Source organism: Mixophyes fleayi, chromosome 3, assembly GCF_038048845.1.
Source record: "Mixophyes fleayi isolate aMixFle1 chromosome 3, aMixFle1.hap1, whole genome shotgun sequence".
NCBI lineage: Eukaryota > Metazoa > Chordata > Amphibia > Anura > Limnodynastidae > Mixophyes > Mixophyes fleayi.
This window is the reverse complement of record NC_134404.1, coordinates 259,969,482-259,997,163: the sequence shown is the minus strand read 5'-3', so window position 1 is coordinate 259,997,163 and position 27,682 is coordinate 259,969,482. Positions and strand designations below refer to the sequence as shown.

The following is a 27,682-nucleotide window of genomic DNA, read 5'->3' as shown; positions in this document are numbered from 1 at the left end:
TAACTCTGATAAAAACAGAGTAACCCCATCAAAAGATAAACCCTCTAACGCTCGCTTTGAATCAGTGTCCGCTGTCCAAGAACGTAACCATAAGGTACGATGAGCTGCGATGAGGGCAGAATATCTGGCATTTACGGACACGGAATCCATGGATACCTGTCCTACGTAATCAGACGTGTCTAGGATATGCTCGGCTAAAGACTGCATTTCCACACTCGGAACGATGTCCTGAATCCCCTTAACAAGCAGTTCCGCCCAATGCTGTAAATAGGCTTGTTAGCCCAGGCAACCGCCATCGTGGGTCTAAACATACTGCCTGTCGCAGTATAAGCTGAGCAGAGAGCCTGAGCGCACGACTTATCAGTGGTGTCCCTAAGTGAAACCCGCACCCGAGTTGTGATAGCCAACGAGGAAGACAATCGTGCAACAGGGGTATCAACACTTGGAGAGGCCTCCCATCTAATGAAGTCCTCAGCTGGGAGAGGGTAAAGAGAATTTTCCCGGTATCAAAAACTGCTTATTTGGTCTGTGCAATGTGTCAGATACCATCTCCATCATCTGAGGGGATGATGGGAAAGCAGTCATTGTTTTTTGTTTTTTAAACAAAGAACCCTGATGGGGCCGTAGGCTCCGGATCAGCAAAGCCCAAGGTATGTCCGATACCCAGAATGAGGTTATCAACATTATGGTCAGAAGCAGAATTTATAGAACCAAGCGAATCTTCTTCCTGCAGATCAATATCTAATTCACCCTCCTCCTCTGAGGAATGGTCCGAATTATGATTGCATCCCTGAAACGCATCAGATATGACTCTTTTGGCTCTGTGGGATACTGTAAGTAGGCGATCTTCTTCCTGAACAGATACGGACTGAGAAGATGTGCCTGCGCCCGCTAGCGATTGTGTAGAAGTGTGTGGAAGAGAAACCTCAAGTACGTCTGCGAACTGTATCATCACACGGGTGAGCTCCGTCATGGCTGATGTTAGTGACTTAGCCCAGGGCAGTTCTTCCGTAGAAGCTGCACCTTGAGCTGGGGTGCGAAGCAGAGATCCAGGAGCGATGCATGTCGTGCAGCAAGCATCCTGGTTAGGCTGTCCAACAATTTAATTTGGCATTACATCTGGCACATGTATAGTGCAGTGCAGACATACCCGATAATCCCTTTTTTTTGGATGCCCCCTTATCAGACATATTTTAGATTTATACCAATTAAGCACAATATAAAAGTCAAATATTGGGTTTTTTTCTTCTTAAATTTAGCTACGTCTGAGAACCAAAGTCTGACTACAAAACAAAAATATTTAACCAAGTTTCTATACCAGACTAATCTCTGAAAATACACCAAACCCAAGACACTGAATAGTCCCGATTGTGTAAATAGCCTAATAGGGTATAACAGTTGTCTGCAAATATAACAAATAGGATACACCGATACCAGGTGAAGAGAGCGGAACAGAGGAGCAGCGTGAAAGAGATGATCTCCGTGTCCCAGCAATCCAAGATCGCCACTTCCGCGCCAGGAAGTAGAGGGCCGTCCTTTCTTCAGTCCTACCTAAAAAATGGCTGCCTCCATGCATCGCTGAAGCCTTCGTATGGCAATCGGCGTGCAATGTCCGCGCACACATACAAAGATGCCCAGGAATGCGCAACGCTAAAAGTTAACAAATCGTCTCCTGAGAACGATTGTTACTATGTCCCCTGCTACTCGTTGTCTAGAGGAGGGGGGACTTGCTGGCTGGTCCGTCGCGCTGAGAGGGGAGGGTGCTGCAGACTCCCTGCCGTGCGACTGTATGTCTGTGCCTGAAGAACTGAAAAGATCCCAAGTAGGGCATCTAAAGCCCTAACGGCACAGAAAAACAAATAGGTAGCCTCCGCTGCTTGCTACTAGGGGACAGGTAAGTGAGAGTAAGCTCCTGCTTACCTTCGCAGTGAGCCAGAGTGAATAGCGTTGACAGACTATTCACCTCTCTGGGTCTTAGGTGCGATCCCCATAGTGTACCTAAAGGGAAATAAAATTAATGTGTAAAACACTATTACAGGTATAGGCAGGAGCCTATACCAACATGACCTATCTCCTAGGCACTTAAACGAAACTGAGGCTACAGAAGAGGTGGAGCATAGTAGGGGAGGAAAAAAAGATATGTCTAACTCCTAGTCAAACCTATTATACCCCAATGTCTCGCTCTGTCCCCCAATGGTAGGAAAGAGAAAATATGTTGGCACCATACCAATACAGGGCAACTTTTTATTACAATACCGTGCCAATAAATAAATTGTCCTGGTATCAACATTCCAGCACATACCTGGTTATGTACACTTTATTCTTGGACTGGTCTGTGATTTCAACAATTTATAGTGCAATAACTTCCTTTATGAAGACTGCTACAAAAATAGAAAGTCTTATTGAATACTTACATTACAAAATCCTCCCCACTGAAAACAATTACCTGGGTATTTACGTTTGAAGGAGGTGACACCCAAATATTCACTGACTTGTTCTTGTAACATACAGTACTCTCCTGTCTCCTCCGCTGGCCATTTGTATTCAACTAAATTTTCTGCTGGGAAATAGCTGGAGCTGTGAGAAAGAAAGTAGGTTTATATAACGCTGGTTTTACAAAACAACTGTGTACATTTAAAAAGACAGTACAACGTTATGTACATTGTTTAGCTTTTTCTTTCTGAAAATAGGTAAAATGTTATTGCCTATATTCTTTAACATGTGTTTACTTTCTCAATAGTCAAATCACTTTCAAACTGTTTGATATGAACTATGGAATGCATACACTGAACTATGTACTTATTTAATGCTAAAGGATGGAAAAAAAAAAAAGACTTTATAAACACAAAAAGAAACAACAGACAAAAACTTAAGACAGATGAAAAGATATTGACACAAAATACTTCAGTGCTAAGAGCTAATGGGACTTGTCCTCCACATACAGCATAGTCCTAAAAGACTAAAGACAAATCCTACTTGTTGTTCAAAATAGAAAAGAAAAAAAAAAAAAAAAGAATACTTACAGGTCCCCTACCAGTATTTGCGGTCAGTGGGGGACAGGAGAAGAGGCAAACAATGATGGGGGGAGAGGTGTTGTAATGCACAGGTCTCCTACATCTGGGATACTACAAACAATGTAGACCCCTCATTTTAAATAGGGTAGTCCCCTCTTTCAAGTTATGTGCCCCTTATTATATGATGATCATCAGACAATAAATACTAACACCCTACACTACAGAAAGCATTACAAAGTCCAGAGATGGGAGGGTTATAATGGATCTACCCCATCCTGGTTTCAATAAATTCTAAGGATGCAGCAGGTTGTCTAGTTTCCAAAATGATGTGCTTTCTTTTTTATTCATTCTTTAAGGGGCAGGGGCAGTTGTCCACGATGTTCCTAACAACATCATGGACGCGCTTTGATTTACCAATATCACTGTAAAAAGTAAAGCAAATCTTTTTTGCTCGCATCTCTATGGGGTGCGAGCAAAAATCAGCGTTACTTCTGTAAAAAATAAAATCCGTGCAAGCTGTCTCGTGGTACCTTGCGCAAATTTTTGATTAATTGAATCTGCCCCTATACATTTAATTTAATACAGTGAAAACTAGAAAATAAATGCATCATGTACATTTTATTATTATTAAAAAATATACTACTTCACAATTTCTTTGCCTTTTTTTTTTTAAAAAAAATACTTTTGCCCATCTTGGGTAGATTTTCTTTGCCATGGCAGGTGGTATAAGAAAACACATAGTATTTTACTGATATTCGAAGTCTACTGAAAAAATTAAAAAGTTATCATTTTTGAGAGTAATGCATAAACAAATTACCAATATTTATGTTGGATCGTGAACAGCCCAAAATGTTCCAAAATAGGCTCAGCACAGGGGTGAGAAAAGCCGCAGGGACAAGGACTTAAAATCCAGAAGGCTGTGGAGTGGGAGGCGCCCAAGATTCAAGCACGAAACTTTATTTAGACGAAGACACCTGGGGGTTCTCCAGCTTCCCCATATACCCTCGTACTATGATGCTGCAATCTTAACCAGAATAATGGAGATGTCAGTTCAAGAGGGAGGGAAACAATGGGTAGCGATCGAATCATCATACCTCGACTCTTCTAGTACTACAGTAATTTGGTTAACCAAATTACCCAAGGTCTCGCACCCAACCCTAGGGCCCACTCTTGTTAAATGGTCTAAGTTAAGAACTCTTACTCATATTTCATCTTTAATATCCCCACTAACGCCGTTGTTTAATAACCCTAAGTTCCCCCCCGGAACTACTCCATTAGCGTTTAACCTGTGGTCGCGGGCAGGAATCCATCGTGTCGGCCAGTTGGTGGGAGCTACTGGGGTCCTCTCATTTGTAGAGATTCAATCTAAGTGGAAACTACCGAATATAGAGATCTGGCGATATCTTCAGCTTAAACATTTTCTCGCTTTTAGTCTCCCAAAACAGGATATTAATAGGAATTTGACAGTCTTTGAATCCCTTTGTAGCAGACCTCATCACACCCCACACTCCTTATTGACTATCTACAAACTCTTAATCGAGTTCCGCTTTAGATCTCCCCCGAAATTTCTCTTGGAGTGGGAAAGGGATCTAGGAATAGAATTGAGAGACTGATTGGTCGAAAATTTTCCAAGCAATCCATGCTTGTTCACCCAACGTCTCAATATTAGAGACTCACTTTAAGGTTCTTACCAGGTGGTACAGATGCCCGGTACATCTTGCAAAAATGTTTCGCGGACTGTCTAGTGCCTGTTGGAGGTGTAGTTCAGGATCAGGATCTTTATTACATATCTGGTGGGACTGCCCCGTGCTACAACCCTTTTGGTCGCAGGTTATAGACATCACACGGAAGATGTTTGGCCAGGCTATTCCCGATACCCCGGTGTACTGGCTCCTCAATAAAGTAGATATGCCTATTTCCTGCTTTAAAAAATCTCTATTAAAATTTGTGCTATCAGCCGCCAAGGCAGTCATACCTGTGAGATGGAAAACAACCACGCCACCTAATATTCGGGACTGGATTAGGAGATTAGAATATTACAGGTCCATGGAGGAATTATATTTGTCAGATAAGGACTCTTTTGTAACATATTATACTATATGGGGACCTTGGTTAAAATTTATAGATTCGCCAGAGTTTGCGACCTTGGGTACATCTGGCTGAAACATGTATCTTTAGGTTACAGGGGGGAATCAGCCACTTGTGATTGTTGGATTAGGCTATGTTCTATATCTCCTCTGTATATGCTGTAGACCTTTTATTATGATGACTTGCATCATGCCTCCCCCCATTCTTTCCTTATGTTTCTTTGTTTTACCCCCCCCCGTCTGTCTTTGTGTTTTATATGTCAGGCCAGCTATACCCACCTTTCGTGGATGGGAATGTATGCATTCTTTGACACATCTAGTCTTCTTTGGCTTAGTGTTATGTTCCTATGATGTTATAATTTCTCTATCACTCGCCATCCAAAACGAATACTGTTGAAAATACATATGTGTAAACCTGTGTTTGTTGCTAAAAACTCAATAAAAACTTATTTAAAAAAATAAATAAATCCAGAAGGCTGAAATAATGCAGTAAATAGTGTGATGTATACAGACAAGTTTTACAGCAACTGAAATTACTTTGATGTCATAAAAGATGTGTATTGGGTATTTTGCTAATTAACAAAATTTGCAAGGCAATAAGTGGCTCGTCACAATTTGTTTTTCAGCAGGTTTAGCACAGGAACAGTCAGTCACAGTTAAGTTAATAGGACATGGTGGGAACAGACATGACTACACACTCAGGAACAGCTGTATATCAGTTTACTATAAACACTGCACGGAAGAGATCGGATCCTTTTATAAATTAACACTCTGTAAAAAAAAACCCACCATACCTAAAATCTTGATTTGAATTTTCGCAATTTGGGGAGCTTTCGCCAGACACTGTACGCCTCCTTTTGGGGGGTTGGCTTCCATCATTGGAACTTTCCTCTGGGTCTCTCCCATCATTTGAATTATCTTCCTGTGATAGACAAGGACAAATACATTGGACTAAGTTGAAGAACAGTATACAACGCTAAAGATACAGAATGATCATGGTCATCATAAAACATATACAAAGTACACAAGACTTTCACTCTGCAAAAAATAAGTAAATCAGTATTTACAGACTATGGCTATGTGAACTTTCAGTCCATAACTCAATATAGATCAATGATCTCTATAGAAGTATACGACTCGTTACCATTATCCTGTAAAAGAACAGAATGGTGGAGAAAGGGCAATTAAAACAGCCATGTGCATATTGCATACCAAACATATATGCTGGAGAGAGATTCAATAGTAAACATATACAATTAAAGCTACACTAGTACCTAGGTAAAAGATCGTATGAAGGTGCTCCCAACCACTAGCCGCAATTTTGGGGGCTTCAACATGTAGCCGTTTTTCCTGGACTCGGCCAGGTCTATAATATAGAGCTGGCAAATCAATTTAGCCAACTGTAGTGGGGTTTAACTTGGGAGTAGGAAAACCAATGGAGAGTTTGTTATCAGCAGAAGACCAACTGCTTAACTGCAACCTGTGATTGGTCCTCCTGTTTACACACCTCCCCCTGATTTTTTACAGGCTATATGAGGAACAGAACCCCAGGGGCACCGTATAGGTGAAGAGGCACCTTCGTAAAAAAAAAAATGTACTAGGTGGTAGTGCAGATTTAAAAGGAAAGGGCATAGTATACTAAATAAGACAGAGCACCCCACGTTAAGTTTAAAATGTCCAATCTGCAATGAGCAATAATTCATACTGACCAGATTAGTGAACTCACTGAAACATGTAATAATGTACACAACAGGCCTGTAGAAACCAGGTAGGTTCCACTGCCTAACAAATTACTGGTGTTGCCTACTTCTTCTATGGCTTAAAGGGTCTTGTTGGTTTTTAGACCTGACTCACCGGCTTCTAAATTCTAGATAACTATAGAGTTATCAAGAATGTAATCTATAGACAAATACTGTCAACTCAAACCATCAAGGGAATAGCCAAGGATGGCAGTAGTACCAGAAAATCTTTTTTTTTTCTAGCTAAAGTACCAAAACCAGCTTACAAAACATTTGGAACATTTTTAAACAAATACATTGAATCATCATTACAGGTAAAAATGAAACTGCATTTTAAAGCAGTGCTTTAAGGCTCCACTCCTGTGAAATGGGGCAATTCCATGCAGCCATTTTCCCCAGGGCTGAGATATTTACGTCTTATATCGCAACCTGGTTAGGTGCAAATCAATACGAATCTACAAGTACACACCTTGCAACGTATAATTTGTCCTCCCATAAACACCAATCAGAGCGGTCATTTAAGAATGGTGAATGACAATGGCTAACTAGGAGTGCAGCTTTTTAATGGAAAATGAGACAAACAATGGACATGACAGCAACTACATATGATTGCATCAATAATGATGACGTCAAGCCCGACATTCAGTGAGAAGCGAGGATGCTGGGTCCCGCGCACCGCCGGATTGGCAAGTTTTTTTGTTTGTTTTTTCTCTACCTGGCCGCGGCGCACACTTTGGGAACTGCTGCCTTAGTGCGATTGGTCCTCCTGCTCGTAGGACAGCATGGTGCCAGTACACTGACTTTTTTTCACATTACTCCTCCATTCAACTGAAAAATGTCACATATAGGGGGAGCTTCTCCATCAATCAGTGAACCAGTCGCCTTTGTATCACTTTCCATATTCTAAAGCCCTTTCAAAAGTGATGCTAAACCATAACATAAGCAAATATAATCTTTTTTTTTTTTGTTTAGCCAATAAAGGTATCACTCCTACAATACTTTTGTCTTTTTTGACACAAAAGTATTTAACATCACATAGATTCATACTTTAGTTACGCTGCCTCAATTCCACCCTCATGTACTCATCAACATCCATTTGGGACCTCCAAACGGATTTAGCATGGACAATGGCCGAGTCACTTTTCCCAGAGATGTAGCAGAGACACAACAGATTGCAAAACAAATAAACAAAATGTAATAATTGCAATGACTGTATAGATATTCACAAACAGTTGTGCTGAGAGATAAACATTGAGACAAGGTAAAATTGTGATCCTTAATAGGCGATACCGCATTCTACACATAATACTTAGACACAAAAGAGACTAATGATTATTATATTAACAACAATATCCCATGGGTAGCTGCTGTATACAGTAACTGGGTCATTTCCATATGACACATACGGGGCAGGCAGCGCTCACACTGGCCTATGTAGTTACACATATATGTGATGTACACCGCTCGGTAGACCCAGTCCAGCTTCTCACCTTGAGGGAGGGTGGTGCTGGGGTGGCTGGATCGCTGTCGCACGGAGGCTTCGCCGGTGACATGACGGCAGCCATGATCATCCGACCCGCAGGAAGAAACACAACAGCGGGAGTAACACAAGAGCCCAGCACCTCCCCTGCACGCTGCACCACACCCCCTAACACACCGACACACAACGTGATACAGCCCCCAATACTATGATCACGCCCTTAGCACACAGGCTGTCCCTTAGTCCCACAGACACGTCCATGACACTCGGAGCATCGCCCCCCTCTGGCCACACACGTAATAGCACTGTGTGCACGGTTGTGCCACCACAAGGTGAGGGACAAGAACTAAAATTGAGAAAGTCTCGAATCGCTGCCTGTGGGCTACATGCAAACACTTATTTTTCATTGGCAAAATCAGAAATGATTTGCGCATATGTTCGTTTTGCCCTGTCTTACATCCCTTGCTTTTTCATTAGCTTTTTGTATATACTATGTTACCCATATGTTTTATTCACCTTAAATACAAAAGAGGAAGCAAAGAAAATGGCCCCCTGCCCTCAGCCACACATTTTATCACCATAAGCCCGCCTGCCCTCAAACACACATATAATCAGGGTCAGACTGGTGGTAGGGGTGTCCACCAGTAGGCACCGACCCTGATGGCTCCTCTCTTCGTTGGTGGGGGGCAGGGCCGGATTAAGGGAATGGAGGCCCCTGGGCTAAGGGCGCCTCCATTCCCCCGTGAGGCCCCCAATGTGAGCCGCCCCCCCCCGTACCCCGTGAGGGCCCCCCCCCCCCAAGCGCTTACCTGTCACTGTAGTCCTCCGTCCCTGGCGCGCTGTAAGCTCCTTACTGAGGAGATCTCGCGAGAGTTCACTCGCGAGATCTCAGTAAGCAGATTACTGAGCGCCGGGGACGGAGGACTACAGTGACAGTGCTCAGCAGCATTGATCGGGCTGGGGGCGCCCCCGCCCCCGGACCGATCAATAATGCTGCTGAGGACTTTGAAGGGCCCCCTGGATGCCCGAGGCCCCTGGGCTATAGCCCAGTTAGACCTCGGGTTAATCTGGCCCTGGTGGGGGGGCGGGTACCTTAACAAAATTTTTTTAAAAAAAGTACTCACGTGATCGCAGCTCTGGAGCCCCTCCTCCCACCTCTCTGCTCCGTTCTCGCTGAATGTCGGGTGTGACTTCATCACGCCCGACGTTGAGTGAGGAGCGGCGCAGAGAGGAGTCGGCAAGAAGACAGAAGAGAAGAAAGAAAGCAATAGAAAAGGTAAGTGAAGGAACAAAGTAAGGGGGAGCAAAGGCAGCATGGCAGAGTGTGAAGGGGGAGCAAAGACAGCATGGCAGAGTGTGAAGGTGGGCCAAAGCAGCATGGCAGAGTGTGAAGGTGGGCCAAAGCAGCATGGCAGAGTGTAAAGGTGGGCCAAAGCAGCATAGGAGAGTGTCAAGGGGGGCCAAAGCAGCAATGCAGTGTGTCAAAGGGGGCCAAAGCAGCATGGGAGAGTGTCAAGGGGGGCCAAAGCAGCAAGGCACAGGGTGATGAAGGGTGGCTAAAAAGCAGCCTGGCACAGGGTGATGAAGTGGGGCCAAAGTAGCATAGCAGAGTGTGAAGGGAGGCCAAAGAAGCATGGCACAAGGTGAATAAGGGGGGCCTGGAGAAGGGGGGAGCACAAGCAGCATTGAGGGCGCAGTGTGATCATAAAGAGGCACAGTAATATGTGTGTGTGATGGCACAGCGGGCTTGTGGCAATGTAATGTGTGTGTGTGGTAGGTGGTGGCTAACTAATGGGTGCTATTTTGTTTGTGGGGTGATGGTGGGGCAATTTAATGTTATAGCGGGGACTATTAATTTAAGATGGGGTGGTTTGGGGGCTATTAAGTTTGAGGAGCATGAGGTCTATTTATTACATGTAAATATGAATTATTTAATGGCAGTGACGGTTGCGGGAAATAGGTATATTTATTATACGCAGATGCTATTCATTTATTGCTAGGGCTATTTGGAGGGAGAGAAATAGGTTTATTTATTAAATTGGAATACTATTATTTTAATGTTGGGGCTGGAGGAAGGCCTGAGTATTAATCGTGGGCCCTATTGATTTATGCCGGGGCTGGTTGGAATTTTCAAAATGTACCCATTTTTTTTCCAAATATGGCCCCCAACATTCCAGAATCCAGACAAGCTGCAACTAAAGAAACCAGCAGCCACAGGTGGTGAAAGTGACAAGAACATGTAGGAGAGAGCAGGACAGTCTGTCAAATGTTATGATTCTAGTGGGACAATTCCGATTTTTGGTGACTGTTCTGCCCAATCTAAAAGGCAGGTCAAGACAGTTTACGCTTTATATACACACTGCATTCTTTATATACTACACTATGGTGCTAGCTGTCCTTCGTGGGCTGACCACTCCCCCTCTAGTGTCTGGTATTGCCTCTATTATGGCTGGCCATACCCCCTCTGGTGGGCCCCGAGTGTTGTACCTCCCTCAGTGGGCCTTTCATGCCCCAGTCCGACACTGCATATAATGACCATAAGTCTGCCTGTCCTCAACCACACATATTATCACCATAAGCCCACCTGCCCTTAGCCACACATATAACAACCAAAAGCCCCCCTGCCTTCAGCCCCATACATAATTACTATAAGACCCCCTGCCCTAACACCTTGTTCCAGCCGCGATTGAGGCATTGCACTGCACACATGGGGCGGCACCTGTCACGTGGTGCGCGTCTCGTGACATAGGGGGAGGGAGGGACAGGTGATAAGATCCGCAGACACTGCAAGTTTGGTGGCTGGTCCTGGGAAAGGGCCCAGCCACCAACTACCATGTTGTCCTCTGAAAGAGAGGGGCCCGGGACACGTGTCTTCGGTGACAACCCTTCCCCCCCATTCCTCTTCCTGCTGTGTTGGACTGGCCTGGATGAAGAGGATTGCACAGTGATTAAAAAAAAAAAATGTCATGGAAAAAAATAAACCTACCAGAAAAATTCCTTGTAAGGCCTATGGACAATCCATCCCTGCGTACAGTACAGAACAGCACAATATACTAATTACTATAGGGTTTTTTGTTGCAAAATGTATTTATTACATTTTTCAGAGAAAAAAGAATATACAGGCAATCAAACACAAATATACATCAAACCAAAAAGACAAGACAGGGAAAATCACAACCTACAGGGACTAATTACTATGTTTTTAACTTATTTACTAATTACTATGATTTTAACTTTTCATCTGGGCAGAGTCATCAAGCAATACCTTTTCATACATGTGAAACAAATCAAGGTAATTTTTTTCCAGTTCAAGGAATTTCTTATTGACATCATTTATGTTTGCCCTAAATTCTTTAAAATATTAATTCAGCTTTGCCATCTTCTCGGCCACACCTGTTGCATCATCTGAAGCCAGAGAACTATTGATATTTGAGCTCTCCTCTCCATACGAACTTTCATGAGAAACAAATATGGTATCTAAATGAAGAATGGAAAATTAATTTACTTATTTTTAACGATGAAACAGGACACAACACTCTCCTGAACAACTAGCATTCACTTACCTTGGACAATGCTTGAAATCACTTTGTGCCAAGGTCACTCCTGGGTTTGCCCAGGAATGCTGCCGTGATGGTCCATACCATCTGAAATATAGATATCATTTTTTTAACTATAGGCACAGGGTACACCTAACATTTTTTAACTTTTTAATAATTTATGGCGGTATAGAAAATCCTAAATCTATTACTCAATATGCCAAAATCTTTATCCACTACTCACCTTGCTCTTGATAATCAGTAATTAAAGATCCTGCTATCAGGTGTGAGACTTTTTGGGGATAAGGTTTTAAAATGTTGCTGTGCAGTGCAAAGACTTCATTAGCTACAGATACAAAACTGTGTTTTGGTGTGTGATGGCAATTTAAGTGCATTGTTTTTAAGTTTGCCATGAAAGGAGTGTGCTCCAATGTCCCACCATCTGACACTTTTACATTTTTACCACAAAGATAAAATTCATATTTGGCATCCACTAGGCTATCAGGATACCGGTGAAGAATCTCTTGTAGTTATAGAAATAGGATCAACTTTTATAGGATGGCATCATTGTTACATGTTTGTCATCTATGGCCCCACAATTCCACAATTTGTTAAATTCTTCATCAATAACTTGCCATTCCTCAACCGTCGATGGGAACCGCAAGAGAAAGATTGTTGTAATGTTAAATCAATACATGCATCTATTATCATGCTAATTATTTAAATTTTTGTTTTTATTACACACCCAGCTGTCTTATCTGAGACAGGATTGTGTGATGTGGCAGAGGAATCTGTGATGCCGCCTGACACGCAGCTGACACAAGACATCCAGCAACAAGGGCAACAAACTGGCAGGAGGGGAAAGAAAAGGGGATGTGAGCCAGAACAGATAGATATGCTGACTCGCAAGACGATAGAATCTGCGAACCAGTTAATGAGAAATAAGCCTGATGATTGTGAACTGTTGGGAGTGTCGGTGACAAAAAAAAATGAAGCAGCTGCCAGTTGAGATAAGACTGGAGATAGAAGGATTGGTCAATGATAGTGTCACGGCAATAGAGTTTCTGGGATCTGTCTCAGGACCCCAGGGACTAGCTGTGGCAGGAGTGTAGTGGAAACTTGGGGGCTGGATGAATGTCTTGCTCATAGAGCTTGATTGCAGGTACAAAGAAGGTGAATCCACACGAGGAATAACAAACCAAGGTATTTATTTCAGTGGTAGAATGAAGCTGAATTCACACAAATGGGTTAAGTTTGCAGTTCATATAATAGCAGCAGAAGAAGATCAATTCACACAAATGGTTAATGTTTGCAGTTCATATAAATGCAGCAGATGAAGTTGAATTCACAGGAATGGTTAAAGGTTTGCAGTTCATGTAATAGCAACAGATGAAGTTGAACTCATTGAGAGATGTCCATAATATAACAGCAGGTTGAGCCTGAATATATTCAGAGGTAACGATGGAGATCTGTAAACAGCGGGAGGAGAAGCAGTAATCAGGATGAGGCTGAATACACAAGAAGGGTAGAACTCTGTATACAGCAGGTAGGCTGAAGCAGCCAAAACAGCAACTGTAGATCAGGAACTAGGAAGTGTTGCACTGGCAACTTGCTGAGTGTAGGAGGGGACTCTTATAGTCTGCAGAGGAAGCCAATTGGGGAATGGAATCAGGTGTTCAGACTCAGCAGGAAGCTTAGCATATGTCTCACCCAAGATGGCAGCCTCCAGTAGTGCAGACAGAAGTCACGATTGTCCCAGGATAACATGTTGCATACGACCAGGAGGAAGATGTACGGTAATATGGTACCGCCGAGTGGTATAAACGGGGCTAAGACTCAGATTTGTGACATATATGGTGCTCAGGGGGGAATTATCACAAGACACTAAATTGTCACAATCCCCCAAAACACAGGAGCAAGTTCTTTACCGGCCTGCCCAATCCCATATATTTTAGCCACTCCCTCGCCACAGGCACCATTCCATCTGGGGAAGCCAAAGCAGTACCCTTCCTGCCTATAGGACGTCCACAAAAATCAACAGCACAAGTATGCTGCAATACACTGGAAGTTCTTCCTCACTGGAAAGCATTGAACAGTATCACTAGGAACTAGAGATGCTCGGGCTCGGTTTTCTGAAAATCGAGCTCATCCAAACTTAGGTGATCCGAGTAGGCTCGCAAGTCAGCTCGGTGCTTTTCGCGCGTCCTTGGATCTGAATGGAGGTAAAACGTCATTATTGCGTTGTCAGATCTCTGGGGTTTTGGATTCCAAAACTACCAACCTCCCCAGGAGATCCAGTGCCATTGCTCACACAGAAACAGGAGGGGTAGCAGTGTTCTTGTCACTTGACAAAAAATGACGGGAAAATAATGTTATTGAGGTTAATAATAATGTAGGAACAAAAAAAGATCCAAATTATGTGATTTTTTTTTTATTTATTTTTTTTTTTTAAAAAAGGGATTTTAGAAAAAAATAGGGATCCAAAACACACGAGGGCAGTATTGCCAAAACCAAAACACGAAGTTAATCCAGATCCAAAACACAGGGGTCAGTGAACATCTCTACTATGAACACTTGTGACTACTTTTATGTTTAGATTTTTTTGCTAAAATTTCATTTTGCAGTTTTTATAGGTTTTATATTTGCCCTCAATTCGTTAAAATATCTGTTTCACTTTCCCATCTTCTCTGCCACACCTGTGAAAATGTAGCAGAGATAGGTCTCATACACTTCGAGAAGCAAAAAAGCACAAACTTTTAATTTATTTAAAGTGGGCATTATATTACAATAAATCGTAGCACGTGTACAGTTGTGAACTGAGTTGTCAAATGTACACTATACACTAGGCTGAACAATAGAATGAATGGCGATAGCGGTATTTCGTGTTTCTGGTTGTATGTTTGTGGGTGTTGTGTGTGCTGAGGTTATGCCCTTTATTTAAATTATTTTACCATATTGCTACAGATACGGCAGATATCTAGAGTGTGTCGCGAGTGTTACGTCTGTATCTATCGTTTGTCATTAAGATTCTCCGATGCGATCACTGTGGTTCCAAAGCACAAAGGTTTTATTACAGGGCAAAGTTTGAGAGGTGAACAATTTATACACTGTGCAGTTGTATAAAGCAGTGACATCACAAAGATACACAGCTACAGTATTAAGTTTTAAATTAATAGGTTGATGGGTCATATCATCCCAAGAACTCGATGTGCCATTGGTTGATTCTTTTGGTCATTGTTCTTTGGAGTGACCAGGTGGTCTTCCTCAGGCTCCTGCCTCTAGACCTGTATAAGCTGGTTCTTTTATGACATCTCTAGACTTGCTATTTGGTGTATGAAAAGTGACATTACTTATAAATAGCATTTGCAATGTGCAAACGCTACATAAATAATACCGGAAATGTTCTCATGCAGTTGTGAGTAGATTGATAGCAAACGCTAAGTAAATTAAATGTTGGAAACATTAATTAGCCTCTTCAGCATTTTATGTTAAAAGATAAAAAATATGTTAAACATATTTAAATATTATGATAATAATTACGTTGCATATAAATTGTATCACAACTGTTTGTAGTGTACAGAAATTATTAATTACCACCTTCGCCCATTTATTAAACTTCAACAGGAGTGTTTAGATATGTGGAGATGGATGACCAAATTGTTAAGCTTACCGAAAGCCAATAATTAATAATTCTTAATATTTCAAGTTAAATTTTTAATATTAATAATGCTGTATAGAAAGGAAATGTAATGACATATATTCTTCAATAATATAATCAACTATTTTTTTTTTTTTTAATTTTAGAGCTTTGCTATTCTAGGAGTTTTGATAGGATAGTCCGAATTTATGAGCCTCGAAGGGAGGGGTGGGGGGGGGGGGGGGGGGGGTTGGCTTACTCTAAAGTCAGTGGCGTTTTACCCAAAAGAGGCAATTTCTGAGTCAGGGTTTTGGAGGAGCAAGGGTGGGGCTTATTTTGTTTTAAATGTTGGAGAGGTATCTACTAACTGGATATTGTACAAGAGATAACACAACCTATATTTACTGGAACTTTACACCATTGTTTTATCTCCTATCATGTTGAAGGAGAAATTGAGGTTGTCATGCACTCTATATTTTTGCTGTGGTCCTGAACATCAGACAAAATTGGAGATATAAGTACACTATCAAATACTATGTTCTCTCCACCATTGTATGTAGTGATTGAGATAAAAAAATGTCAAGTTGTCATTGAGATTAAAAAAATGTCAAGTTAAGAAAGTTTAACATTTCACTTATTCCTAATAAAAATAATAAAGCAAAAATAAAAAATATGCTGGAAATAAATGCTTAGTTGAAGCACTGCAGTATGTACTACTAACACTAATAGCATTCTATATTTTTTTTTATAGAATGTCATCAACCCTTTCTTAAAACTGTTATCTAGCACTTCATCTCCTAGTTGCTGATTCCATAAAATTTTTTGTGAAGACCTATGTGTTAAAAAGGTACCAGGGGCATTTTTGTTTTGAAGAGGCCTTGAACATGCTTATAAAAGTTCATGTCTTCCCCTATCCACCTGATTTAGTTGACCATGTACCAATTCAAAGATGTCGTTATTATAAATTGATTGCTAGAGCTGCATTGTTAACTAGTCCTTTTGGGATAACTTCATGTATACATGCATATATACACATTGCTGTAGATTTGAGATTAAATGTTGTAGATAAAAGAAAATTTAGCTCAATTGTAGTTTAGTCTGGAAGATAGCATATCATTCATAGTTTATTACAGAAAATATAATGATTGGATAAGCATTTTCAGGGTCAGACTTATTCAATATCAAATAATTTAATATAGTATTTATATATATATATATATATATATATATATATATAATGCATATATACATGCAATGTAACTTGCAGTCAAGTTGTGTTTTTAAAAAGAGCCTGTAACTTCTGCACAAAAGGGCATTAAAACCCAGTGTATGGGGAAGATATTCGGTTGTGAATACAGTAGAATTTATAATACACGAATGTAAGTGCAATTGTGTTTTTTTGGACTTCATATTGTTTTTGAAGCAATTCTACCTTTTTTCACTACATGCGTATTTACTCATAATTCAGATCTAAACTCACAAGCTTTGTTAGTGACAGTGTAAATAACTAATTGCAGGTTATATTTCTGTGAAAGTCTCTCCCACATCCCAACTTACTGGCTTGGATCACCAAATAAATGGCCTTGCTCAGCTGCAATATCTGTGAAGCAGACTTTATTTCCTTTATATATTTATACTCAGGCTGGGCTGGGGGGCAGGGGGGGCATCTGACCCCCGCACTGGTCCCATAGTGGACTACCTTGGGCTGGGTCACTGGGCCATCTGCATTTTTTCTCCTTTACAATAGGCTGCTTTAGTTGATTCTTGCCCTCCGGGCTAAAAGTACCAATGCAACTAAGAAGGAAGGTGGAGTTAATGGACAGAATTCAAATAATAAAAATGAAACAGCTAGTAAATAAGACAATAATACTGTCACAATTGAGGGTCTGGGAGGACCCGTTCGGTTTGCTTGAGTTGATGCTACTTTCAAGGAGTATAACTTGGAGGTATTCGCCAGGGACCCCCGCAAGAGAGTTTGGATTTGCGGCTCTCAAGGAGGGCTACAAACCAGACCAAGAGGAGAACCAGGAAACTGGAGCAGGACGGATGCTGATAGGAGAAATTGAGACCAGTTGTGAGAGCATTTGGTGGAGTGATGATCTGCAGGTAGATATATGGCACAGAGATCTTGTGGAGCGGGAACTCTCTTGAGTCAGGATCTCGAGGAGATGCGATGATCTGCAGCTAGATAAGGCACAGAGGTCCTGAAAAACTGGGAAGCCCCTGGAGTTAGGATCACGAGTAGGTGCAATGATTTGCAGCTAGATAAGGCCTAGAGGTCTTGGGTAGCAGGGAATCCGCTGGAGTCAGGATCACAAGGAGGTACGATAATCTGCTGGTTGGTGCAACACAGGTAGTAACCCTCTGCAACAGGATAGTGAACTGTAGCACCAGAGAGCAGAGACTGGTAGTAACACTCTGCAGCAGGATAATGAACAGTAGTACCGGAGAGCAGGACTGAAGTAACACTCTGCAACTGGATCCAGACTAGAATACGTCTAGACAGGAGGAGACCTGAAGATCTGGCACCCAAGTAAGAAGGCAGGTGCTTTAAATAGGGCTGACAGGGAATTAGCCAATCAAGTGAATGCAGGGAGTTTTGAAAAGACCAGGGGCTAGATTTACTAAGCTGCGGGTTTGAAAAAGTGGGCATGTTGCCTATAGCAACCAATCAGATTCTAGCTTTCATTTATTTAGTACCTTCTACAAAATGACAGCTAGAATCTGATTGGTTGCTATAGGCAACATCCCCACTTTTCCAAACACGCAGCTTAGTAAATCTAGCCCCAGATGTGCTTATGCTCAGTTCAGACCGGCAAGGTTGCACCAGTGCAAGCCGCAGGGACCCGATAAGGAGAGAAGAGCAGGTGCAAGAGGTAGGTGGGACTGCCGGACCCCAACCGAGTGGCAGCTGGTCCGGTGTCTGACAAATACAAATGCTAGATGTGGCTCAAGCAAAATATTTTTTTTTACATATAATTAGCTATTTCTCATACAATTTTCTTATTTAAAACTATTTTTTTTAGGGATGGAAGATTAATGGGTGGATGGCACCCAGGGGATATAAATAAGGGTGTCTGTGGCTGCTGCCTAAACCCTAAATCCAGAAAGTTGTCCTTTCTCTTATATGAATATCAAACAACATGAGGTGGCTTGGCACTGCCTATGGTGGATATTTTGCTGGCTATAAATACCATGGAGTGTATGCCTCCTAAATATAAGTGAGCAAGTTCCTACACGGAGCTTTAGAACCCTAATGTGCCAATGGTATGGGTGCTGGAAAGCGTCATTTAATCAATACTCATCCACTCTAATGTATTATGGAATGTGTCCACAGGTGATAGAACTATTGCCAATAAATGAAAGTTCTTAGAGTTGTGCAGTGGTGGCCGATTTCCTGTATTCCATTCGTCCACATGTCTTAAATGTTTGTTGTCCTTTTCTTTAAGAGCTGCTTGTTCCTTGCAGTTGGACCATAGGAAAAAAGAAGTGGACAGACATAGTAAAGTACAGTACACGATTCACATACAGTAATATACAAGTTGCACTTACATCCATATGAATTTGAAAAGCATGTAGAGTGCTGATGTGTTCTCTGTCTTCTAACTGCTAGCCCTCTCTCATTAGTGTTGCTTGATGTTTCTCATAAGATCATATGAAAATGAGGACAGGCAAATATAGTGAAGTACAGTTAATAATCTACCTTTATTCTCATACAAGTTGCACTTACATTCATAAGTGTATTAAAATCATGTTTTATATTAACGTCTTCAGTTTCAGGTACCGATGAGTTTTGCCGGCATCTATGGTGCTCGTGGCTTGCAGAGTCCCAGTCCATCGGCGATGATTCTACGGCAGCCTGTGAGTTCTGTCAGTAAGATCAGTACAATTGTTTTAGTGCTTTGTCTATGTATTTTCAACATTTGATAGCTTGAATGTGTTTCTCTAGGGCAAGTGCCTAGAGAAACACAGGGGTGGCACGCAGCCGTCTGGCTGTCATTTAATCCTCGTGTCGACACTGAACAAGTTCAGCTCTGCTCTCGCAGACGGTGATCTGTGCAGTTCCTCCCAAGCACCATGGTTGAACGGATCACGCCTGGAAGAGGTAAGTACACAATTATCTAATTTTTTATATTCATTTATTAGTGGCTTTAAATTATTTTTGAGGCACTTGTGAGGCATAACAGTCATTGGGGACATTTTTGTGTGGCTGAATATTCATTTGGGGCATTTATGTGTGGCTTAAACTTATTTGCAGGCAGTTTGTGATGTTTAATATTCATTGGGGGCATTTATGTGTGGCTTAAAATTATTTTTGAGGCACTCTGTGAGGCATAACATTCAATGGGGGCATTTATATATGGCTTAAAATTATTTGGAGGCATTTTGTGAGGCATAACATTCAATGGGGGCATTTATGTGTGGTTTAACATTCATTGGGGGCATTATTGTGGCATAATGTGAATTGGGGGCACTTAGGTATTGCATAAAATGTACTGGGGTCATTACTGTGGCATAAACTGAATTAGGGGCATTGCTGTGGCTTAGTGTGAACTGTAGGCATTACTTTGGCATAAAATGAACTGTGGGCATTACTGTGACATAAAATGAATTGGGGCATTATTGTGGCATAAACTGAATTGGGGGAATTACTGTGGCATAATGTGAATTGGGGCACTGTGGCATAATGTGAACTGGGTTCATTAGTGTGCCATAATATGAACTGGGGGCAAAACTGTGAGGCATACTATGAATTAGGGGGACATATATGTGCAACGATGTGAACTTGGGACATTACTGTGGCATAAAATGAACTGTGGGCATTTCTGTGACATAAAATGAATTGGAGGCATCACTGTGGCATAAACTGAATTGGGGTCATTATTATGGCTTAATGTGAATTGGGGGTATTTATGTGTGGCATAATGTGAATTGGGGCACTATGGCATAATGTGAACTGGGGGCATTACTGTGCCATAATATGACCTGGGGGCAAAACTATGTGGCATACTATGCATTGTGGGCACAACTAAGTGCAATGATATGAACTTGGGGCATTTCTGTGGCATAATATGATTTGGGGGCACAACTATGTGGCATAATATGAACTGGGGGCTTTACTATGTGGCATAATATGAATTGGGGGCACAACTATGTGATATATGAATTGGGGGTATAACTATGAGGCAACATATGAAATGTGGGCACAACTATATGGCATAATATAAATTGAGGACAATACTGTGGCACAATATGAATTGAGCATACTACAATGTGTCATAATTTGAATGTTTATCTGTTGGTACCATTACTATTAATATTATGATACAACACAAGATAGATATATATATATATATATATATATATATATATATATATATATATATATATATATACATAATGTGTGTGTGTGTGTGTCTTATTTCATTATGCTAATATTATAATATTGATAGTAATGGGACCAGCAAGTAAACACTTGCAAACTTTTCCACAGTATAGTGTGTGTGTGTGTGTATATATATATATATATATATATATATATATATTTATTTATTTATATATATACATACACAGCTGGCACGCCTGGGCTTGACTAGATTTTAGCCGGCACACTGATGGAATGAGGTTGCCTACCCCTGCTCTAGGGTGTTGCTGAGTACCACTCTGGTGGGGCAGTCACAACATTTATTTATGGCATCATGGAAGAATGTATGTCTACTAATGAGAAAAGAGTGAGAACAACAACTCTCTAAGTAATTACCATTGTTAAGGGAATATCACACTGTTTGGAAGAAGAAGTAAGACTGTGATTAGAAATATATATTTGAATACTGAATACCTTACTGTGAATCCCTTACCCTAGAAAAAATTATTTCAACATTTAGAAATATAAACAGAATATAAAAATTTAAATATCCTTTGCTAGGCTGACAACCTGAATACATGCTGAGACTCAGTCCAAAGCTGCTTAGTGAAGTGGGAAGTTGACTGGTGCAAGCATTTGACCTGGTAGAGCAATAATTAGGAGTTTTTGAAGCATGAAGAGTTTTGCATCCAACTGAAATTAGTTATATATTCTGCTTGCACCCACATTTTCATTTTCATAAATTTATATTTGAAGTCAGACTAAGAATAAAATTATATGCGATCATGCCCCAGGGTGGCTTAATTTCCACTTTAAACTACATACCCCAAACATTTATAAATTGTGTCTTCCCATATTTCAAGGTACATTATGCAGAATTTCAAGCCTACAAGGTTACATTTGAGTACAGATAATGATTAACGTTAACACAAGCTGACTCTTCTGGGAAACGGCAAAACTGAGGGAAAAATCATTTGATTTGCAAACAATTATTGCAAATGTTCAAAAGCAGCCCGAGGTCTAAATGGGCTACAGCCCAGGGGCCTCGGGCATCCAGGGGGCCCTTGACAGAGCTCAACAGCATTATTGATCGGGCCGGGGCAGGGTGTACAGGGAATCTACAAGTCTGCAGGTTTTCCCACATCCTAACTTACTGGCTTGGAACATCAAATAAGCAACCTTACTTAGCTGCAATGTCTGTTAAGCAGACTTTGTATTTTCTTTACACATTAATATTATACATCAAGCTATTTTTTTGAAAAAAGAAGACAATGCACAGAATGGATTTTGTTAGCACAGGTTTTAGTGTTTTCTCTCTATTTTAATGCATTGTGTCCCTACTTTGATTGGCTTCATTATGGTAGATCCATGTCAGCAAGTTCTAAATCTAAAGCACATATAAAATATGTGCAAATTGATTACACTGTTTGGTTTTGTTCCACTTCAAGTGATTGTTAAATTCCTGTTTGGTGTGCTGTAATGCCACATTATTCACTGAAAACTAAACCTGCATCTGACATCATCCAAACATTGTGCCTGGAGTCCTTGGGTATGATATATTTATTGTTCTTAAATATATCCTAATAATTCATAATTACATTAAATTTCTGTTACCAGGCACAAGAACATGCTGAATTAAAGAAAAGTAGTCATTACAGTTTTATCCTGTTTCTAATACTGTGTAGGGGATCTTAGAAAGAGGAAATATAGAATTAATTATCATTATTACTGGAGAATATTTACAGCAGGAAGAATTGAAAGACTGTAGCAAATATGGGAGGGGAACCAACATCCAAAATCTCCCTTGCACTTGAAGCAGGGAGCCTCCTGAATCCATATTACACTGTGACCTCACAGTGCACGTTGGACACTTTTATTCACCTCTGTGGGAGAGGACTGGATGGGTTGAGTCCTTCTGAATTGTGAGCATATAACACAGTATGACTTACATGGGGGGAGGTGAGAAAGAGGGCAGTTTACTTGCAATGAAAATTGTACAAAATGTTTTAACCACAATTGCTCTAATTAAATTGATAGCATACAGTAAATATTACTGTCACTTTAGAATTAAATAATTTGTGTCTTTCTTAGGACAGGTTAATGTTGTCTTCATGGAAAATCTTGGAAAAGCTTGTATCTCTATTTGCACACCATGTTACTCATGTTAACAGGAACATCCACCTTCACAACTACTATGCCATTATCTCCATTGTCAACAATTTTCAATGAGGAAAAGGAAACCGACATATCATGTGTTCCAAGTGTTTCGTTGCAGTTGCTCATACCTTTGATAACCTCCCACGTTACAGTAAAGAGGAATTATCCTCCAATTATCCAGGGCTGGAGGTTCACAAGCAGGTATCCCTTACCGTGTATTATTATTCCCGTGAGTTGCAGGCGATTCCGAGGATATTTATATACATTGCATATATTCCAGCTTATGCGGGTAAGGGTGCATTGGATGAGAGGATCTTTTACTATATGAAACATTTTGTATGTCCGTTTTATTTAATAAACTATTTTGTGTAAAAGTTAATGCACTATCAGCATTTCCTTGCATTTTCCCCGTTTAAGCATCATATCCGGTGGGTCTGTATTACGAGAAACCCGGTATACCAGAAGTTAAGAAAATGATTGCGGGAGAAACATATGGATGATTTGCGGAGGTCGTAAAAGGAAACTGATGTTGAGTGTATAAGACCGTGGATCAGCGAGGAGACAGAAGGCGTGACCACTCCCCCCTTTTTCCTTACTCGATGATTGGAGCCAAAAGAGAGGGCGTCATCCCTAGTATGGTTCGTTGAAAGGCTTACTGAACAAACAAAGTGATCGTGGGAGAGTTATACACGCTGTTGTACTACCTACTTCTGGTGAGTACATCTCCTTAAGGGGTTTTTCATGCGGATCCGGATGGAATAGAATCGATGTATAACTATTGAAAAGAGGTTATCCACTTGGAGAAACGGCTGTTTAAAGTTATTCTTATTTGCCATGCTAGTGGGGAACTCCCACTAAAGCTATACTTATACTTGTGGAAAAAGCGCACTGAATGGGTCACTAAAGGCAAGAATCAGATACTAGACCAAAAATTAAAAAAAAATCTTGGACTTTGAGTATAAGGTTCAGATACTCACAGATTTAGGGCCTCATTCATTAAGGATCTTAACTTGAGAAACTTCTTATTTCAGTCTCCTTGACAAAACCATGTTACAATGCAAGGGGTGCAAACTAGTATTCTGTTTTGCACATAAGTTAAATACTGACTGCTTTTTCATGTAGCACACAAATACTTGATAGCTTATTTGTACACTGAAATTTAAAGTTGATATTTGTGTGCTACATGAAAAAACAGTCAGTATTTAACTTATGTGCAAAACAGAATACTAATTTGCACCCCTTGCATTGTAACATGACCAACATCCGAAAAAGCAACATAATGGATTCAACTTCAAAAAAGCAAAGGATTCCAGCAATAATGCCGACATTGCAGACTGCAATCCAAATTGCTGCCCACCTGAGGACTACTGTAAATTCGCCTAGAAAAGACACTACTGTAGACACCTGTTATGTATTTGCCCTTAGATTTGCCCTCATTCAAGATGGCCGTGATTGCCTCATGAAGTTTCCATCTTGGATCTCTGTTATGAACTTGCCCTTACAATAGCCCTTATCCAAGATGGCCGGGACTATCTCATGAAGATTCCATCTTGGATCTCATTTCCTGTTTGGGCCTAGAAAAGGCACTTCCTGTTATGAAGCCTTTGCACGAGTATTGTGTTTGTATCTGAACCAGATGCTTCCACAGAACCTTGCCTCCTTGTGATTTGGACTTTATCCTCTTGTGACTTTGGACTTTATTTGTTGGACACTGGAGATTTATTTATATACCAAAATAAATCCTGTTGAATTCAGTAATACCTGGCTATTGGGTTCCGTTTGTGATACCAGAAGTGTGACGGGATACTCGGGCCAAAAATGACGGACACCACCGGGCCAGAACCAAGTGCTTTACAGCGACTTTCAGATCTGAGTTTCCACATGCATTCTGCCTCAAGACAACTAAAGGAATTTCATGCAAAATTTCAAGAATTTGAGACCCAGTGTACAAATAATTTTCAACTGCAAAACCAACAGGTAACTGAGTTGCAAATAAATGTTCATGAACTCAAAGATCAAATAGCGCTACAAAATGAGTTATTACAGAACTACAGATGCGGCTTCAAGATGTTAATGCTGTAGCACCTTCAGGTGCAGTACATCAGCCCACACTCCCACTACCTCTGGCTCGATTCTCAGGTGATCGTAAAAATACAGAGGTTTTATTAATCAATGTAATATGCATTTTGATTTACATCCTACTTACTTTTTGACTGATGTACAAAAAGTTTGTTGTATTCTTTTATTGTTGAAAGATGATGCCTTGGCATGGGCTTCTCCTTTGATAGAAGCAAAAAGTCCAACATTACAAAATCTTTCTAATTTTATGGATGCAATGGATCAGATATTTGATTATCCAAATCGAAGTGCTACTGCTGAGTCAGTTTTATTAAAGATGCGTCAGGGAAGACGTTCAGTGGCTGAATACACCTCTGATTTTCGAAGATGGATCTTGGACACAGATTGGAATTCGGCAGCTAAGCTGTCTGTTTATCGAAAGGGGTTATCTGAGTTCATTAAAGTTGAATTATCTAGAGCTGATGCATCCACTGAATTTGAAGCCTTTGTTAAACATTGTATTCGTATTGATGCTCATCAAATGGAGAGGAAACAAGATAGATAGGGCTTCATGTGGACTTGTCCTAATTATTCAGAACCAGCAATATCAAATTACTCTGGAACTCCTGCAACACAACAAATTGAGGAGTCTGAGCCAATGCAAATAGATACCATTCATAAACAGATTTCTATGGAAAGAAGAGATCAACGACGACAAGAAAATCTCTGTTTGTATTGTGGCAAATCTGGACATTATGTATCTAATTGTTCTCACCGACCTCGCAAGACAGTTGCTACATTGATGGAACTTAAAGATTCTGACCAGGAATCTATTATTTCATGCTCTTCACATCAACGGAATGCTATTATTCCTCAAATCTCTTCACTATCTACATTTGATAGAGAGAGAACAGAAGAATAAAGAATCATTTTTCAATTCCAATAGAACTTGAGATAAACTCTCGACTTATTTCAACTATGGCAATGCTGGATTCAGGAGCCAATGGTAATTTCATGGATATAGATTTTGCTAAACAAAACCATATAGTATTTCAAGAAAGAAAGACTCCTGTATTGATGGAGACAGTTGATGATTTCCCTTTGAATTCTGGTCCCATCACACATGAGACAGAACTTATGTCCCCGATGATAGAACCCAATCATAAGGAGGAACTCACTTTTTTTCTCCTACCTTCTCCAAATTTTCCCATAATTTTGGGTCTTTGTCACTCACCGGACCGTAAGTGCCTGTTGTATAACGTTCCTACTATTCACCCTACTGCCCAGAGGATCGCTGTGTAAACCCCGCCCCTCTGGTAAGCATTATCATCTGGTGAATCCTGGGTGGAACTACTAGTGCCCATGACAGTAAGATCAGGCCATGACAGACCCAGGATCGGAACCAACAGCTAGGGAGATGCTGCAGCACCTGGTTACTCGGATTGAACAACAAGATGTTCGGCAGCAACAGTTGTTCCAATGTTTTCAGGCTTTAGCCTCCCAAGGAGACCCTGTGCAAAATGTATCAGCTACTGTTGATCCTCCAGTATCTTCTTCTTCCCCAGTGCCATCTCAGGTGTCTACCGTTTCTACGCTACACCTGCCTACTCCCTCTAAGTATGATGGAGACCCGAAAACCTGTAGGGGCTTTCTTAACCAATGCTACATTCATTTCGGACTCCAACCTCACAACTTTTCTACTCATCGTTCTAAAGTGGCCTATCTCATCTCTTTATTTTCCGGACAGGCTCTCGCATGGGCCTCCCCTCTGTGGGAAAGAAATTACCCCTTATTGGAAGATAGTGCCATGTTTATTTCTACGTTTCGAAGAATTTTTGACGAACCTGGTCGTGTTATCTCTACGGCTTCCAGTATTCTCCGACTACGCCAAGGATCCCGGTCAGTGGCCCAGTACGTCATCCAATTTCAGATACTTGCCTCCGAGCTTCAATGGAACACTGAGGCGCTGATAGCTGCCTTCTGACAGGGTCTGGCTGACAAGATCAAAGACGCACTGACCTCACAAGAGTTACCCTCCTCCTTGGACGACTTGATTTCTCTATGCCACAGAGTAGACATGAGATTTCGTGAGAGAGATTCCGAAAGAGTAAATTCTTCCAAAGAGCCTGTTCGCCCAGCATCTCAAGTTTGTCATCTCCCACCTCCAGTAGAACCCATGGAGGTAGGACGTTCTAAACTAACATCTGAGAAGAGGGAGCGACGAGTGAAGAATAGACTCTGCATCTATTGCGCTGACTCTACTCACATGCTGAACTCATGTCCCACAAGGTCAGGAAATGCCAGGCCCTAACCAGTTCTGGAGAGGTAAGGTTAGGGTCTCTGGAATCCTCTCCATGTTCTATGGATTCTAAAGTTTGTGCTTTTGATGTTACCGTTTCCATTGCTACCAAGTCGTTTATGTCTCAAGCGCTTCTAGACTCTGGAGCTGCTGGAAACTTTATTTCTAGTTCTCTAGTGAATCAATGGTCCCTACCAGTGATTCCTTTAAAAGCAGCTATCGCTGTCACCGCTATCGATGATTCACGTATAATTAATGGACTTATCACTCAATGTACGACTCCGTTGTCCCTTCAAATTGGAGCCTTACA

General features: G+C 41.0%; 1 protein-coding gene across 7 annotated transcripts in view; it reads right to left on the bottom strand.

Moving 5' to 3' along the window:
• PHF10 (PHD finger protein 10) overlaps positions 1 to 8,492 on the bottom strand; it is a 63,524-nt gene extending 55,032 nt beyond the window's left edge. For 4 of the 7 annotated variants that reach the window (XM_075203509.1, XM_075203511.1, XM_075203512.1 and 1 more), the window contains exons 1-3: positions 8,331 to 8,491; positions 5,896 to 6,023; positions 2,447 to 2,577 (exon numbers count right to left, since the gene is read on the bottom strand). In XM_075203509.1, coding sequence (XP_075059610.1) covers positions 2,447 to 2,577; positions 5,896 to 6,023; positions 8,331 to 8,411 — 340 coding nt within the window. In that variant the 5' untranslated portion in view covers positions 8,412 to 8,491. Of the gene's footprint in view, positions 1 to 2,446; positions 2,578 to 5,895; positions 6,024 to 8,330 lie in introns of all 7 variants that reach the window. The other 3 variants (XM_075203508.1, XM_075203510.1, XM_075203514.1) reach the window with 1 other exon arrangement.
• Between the last annotated feature and the right edge of the window lie 19,190 nt (positions 8,493 to 27,682).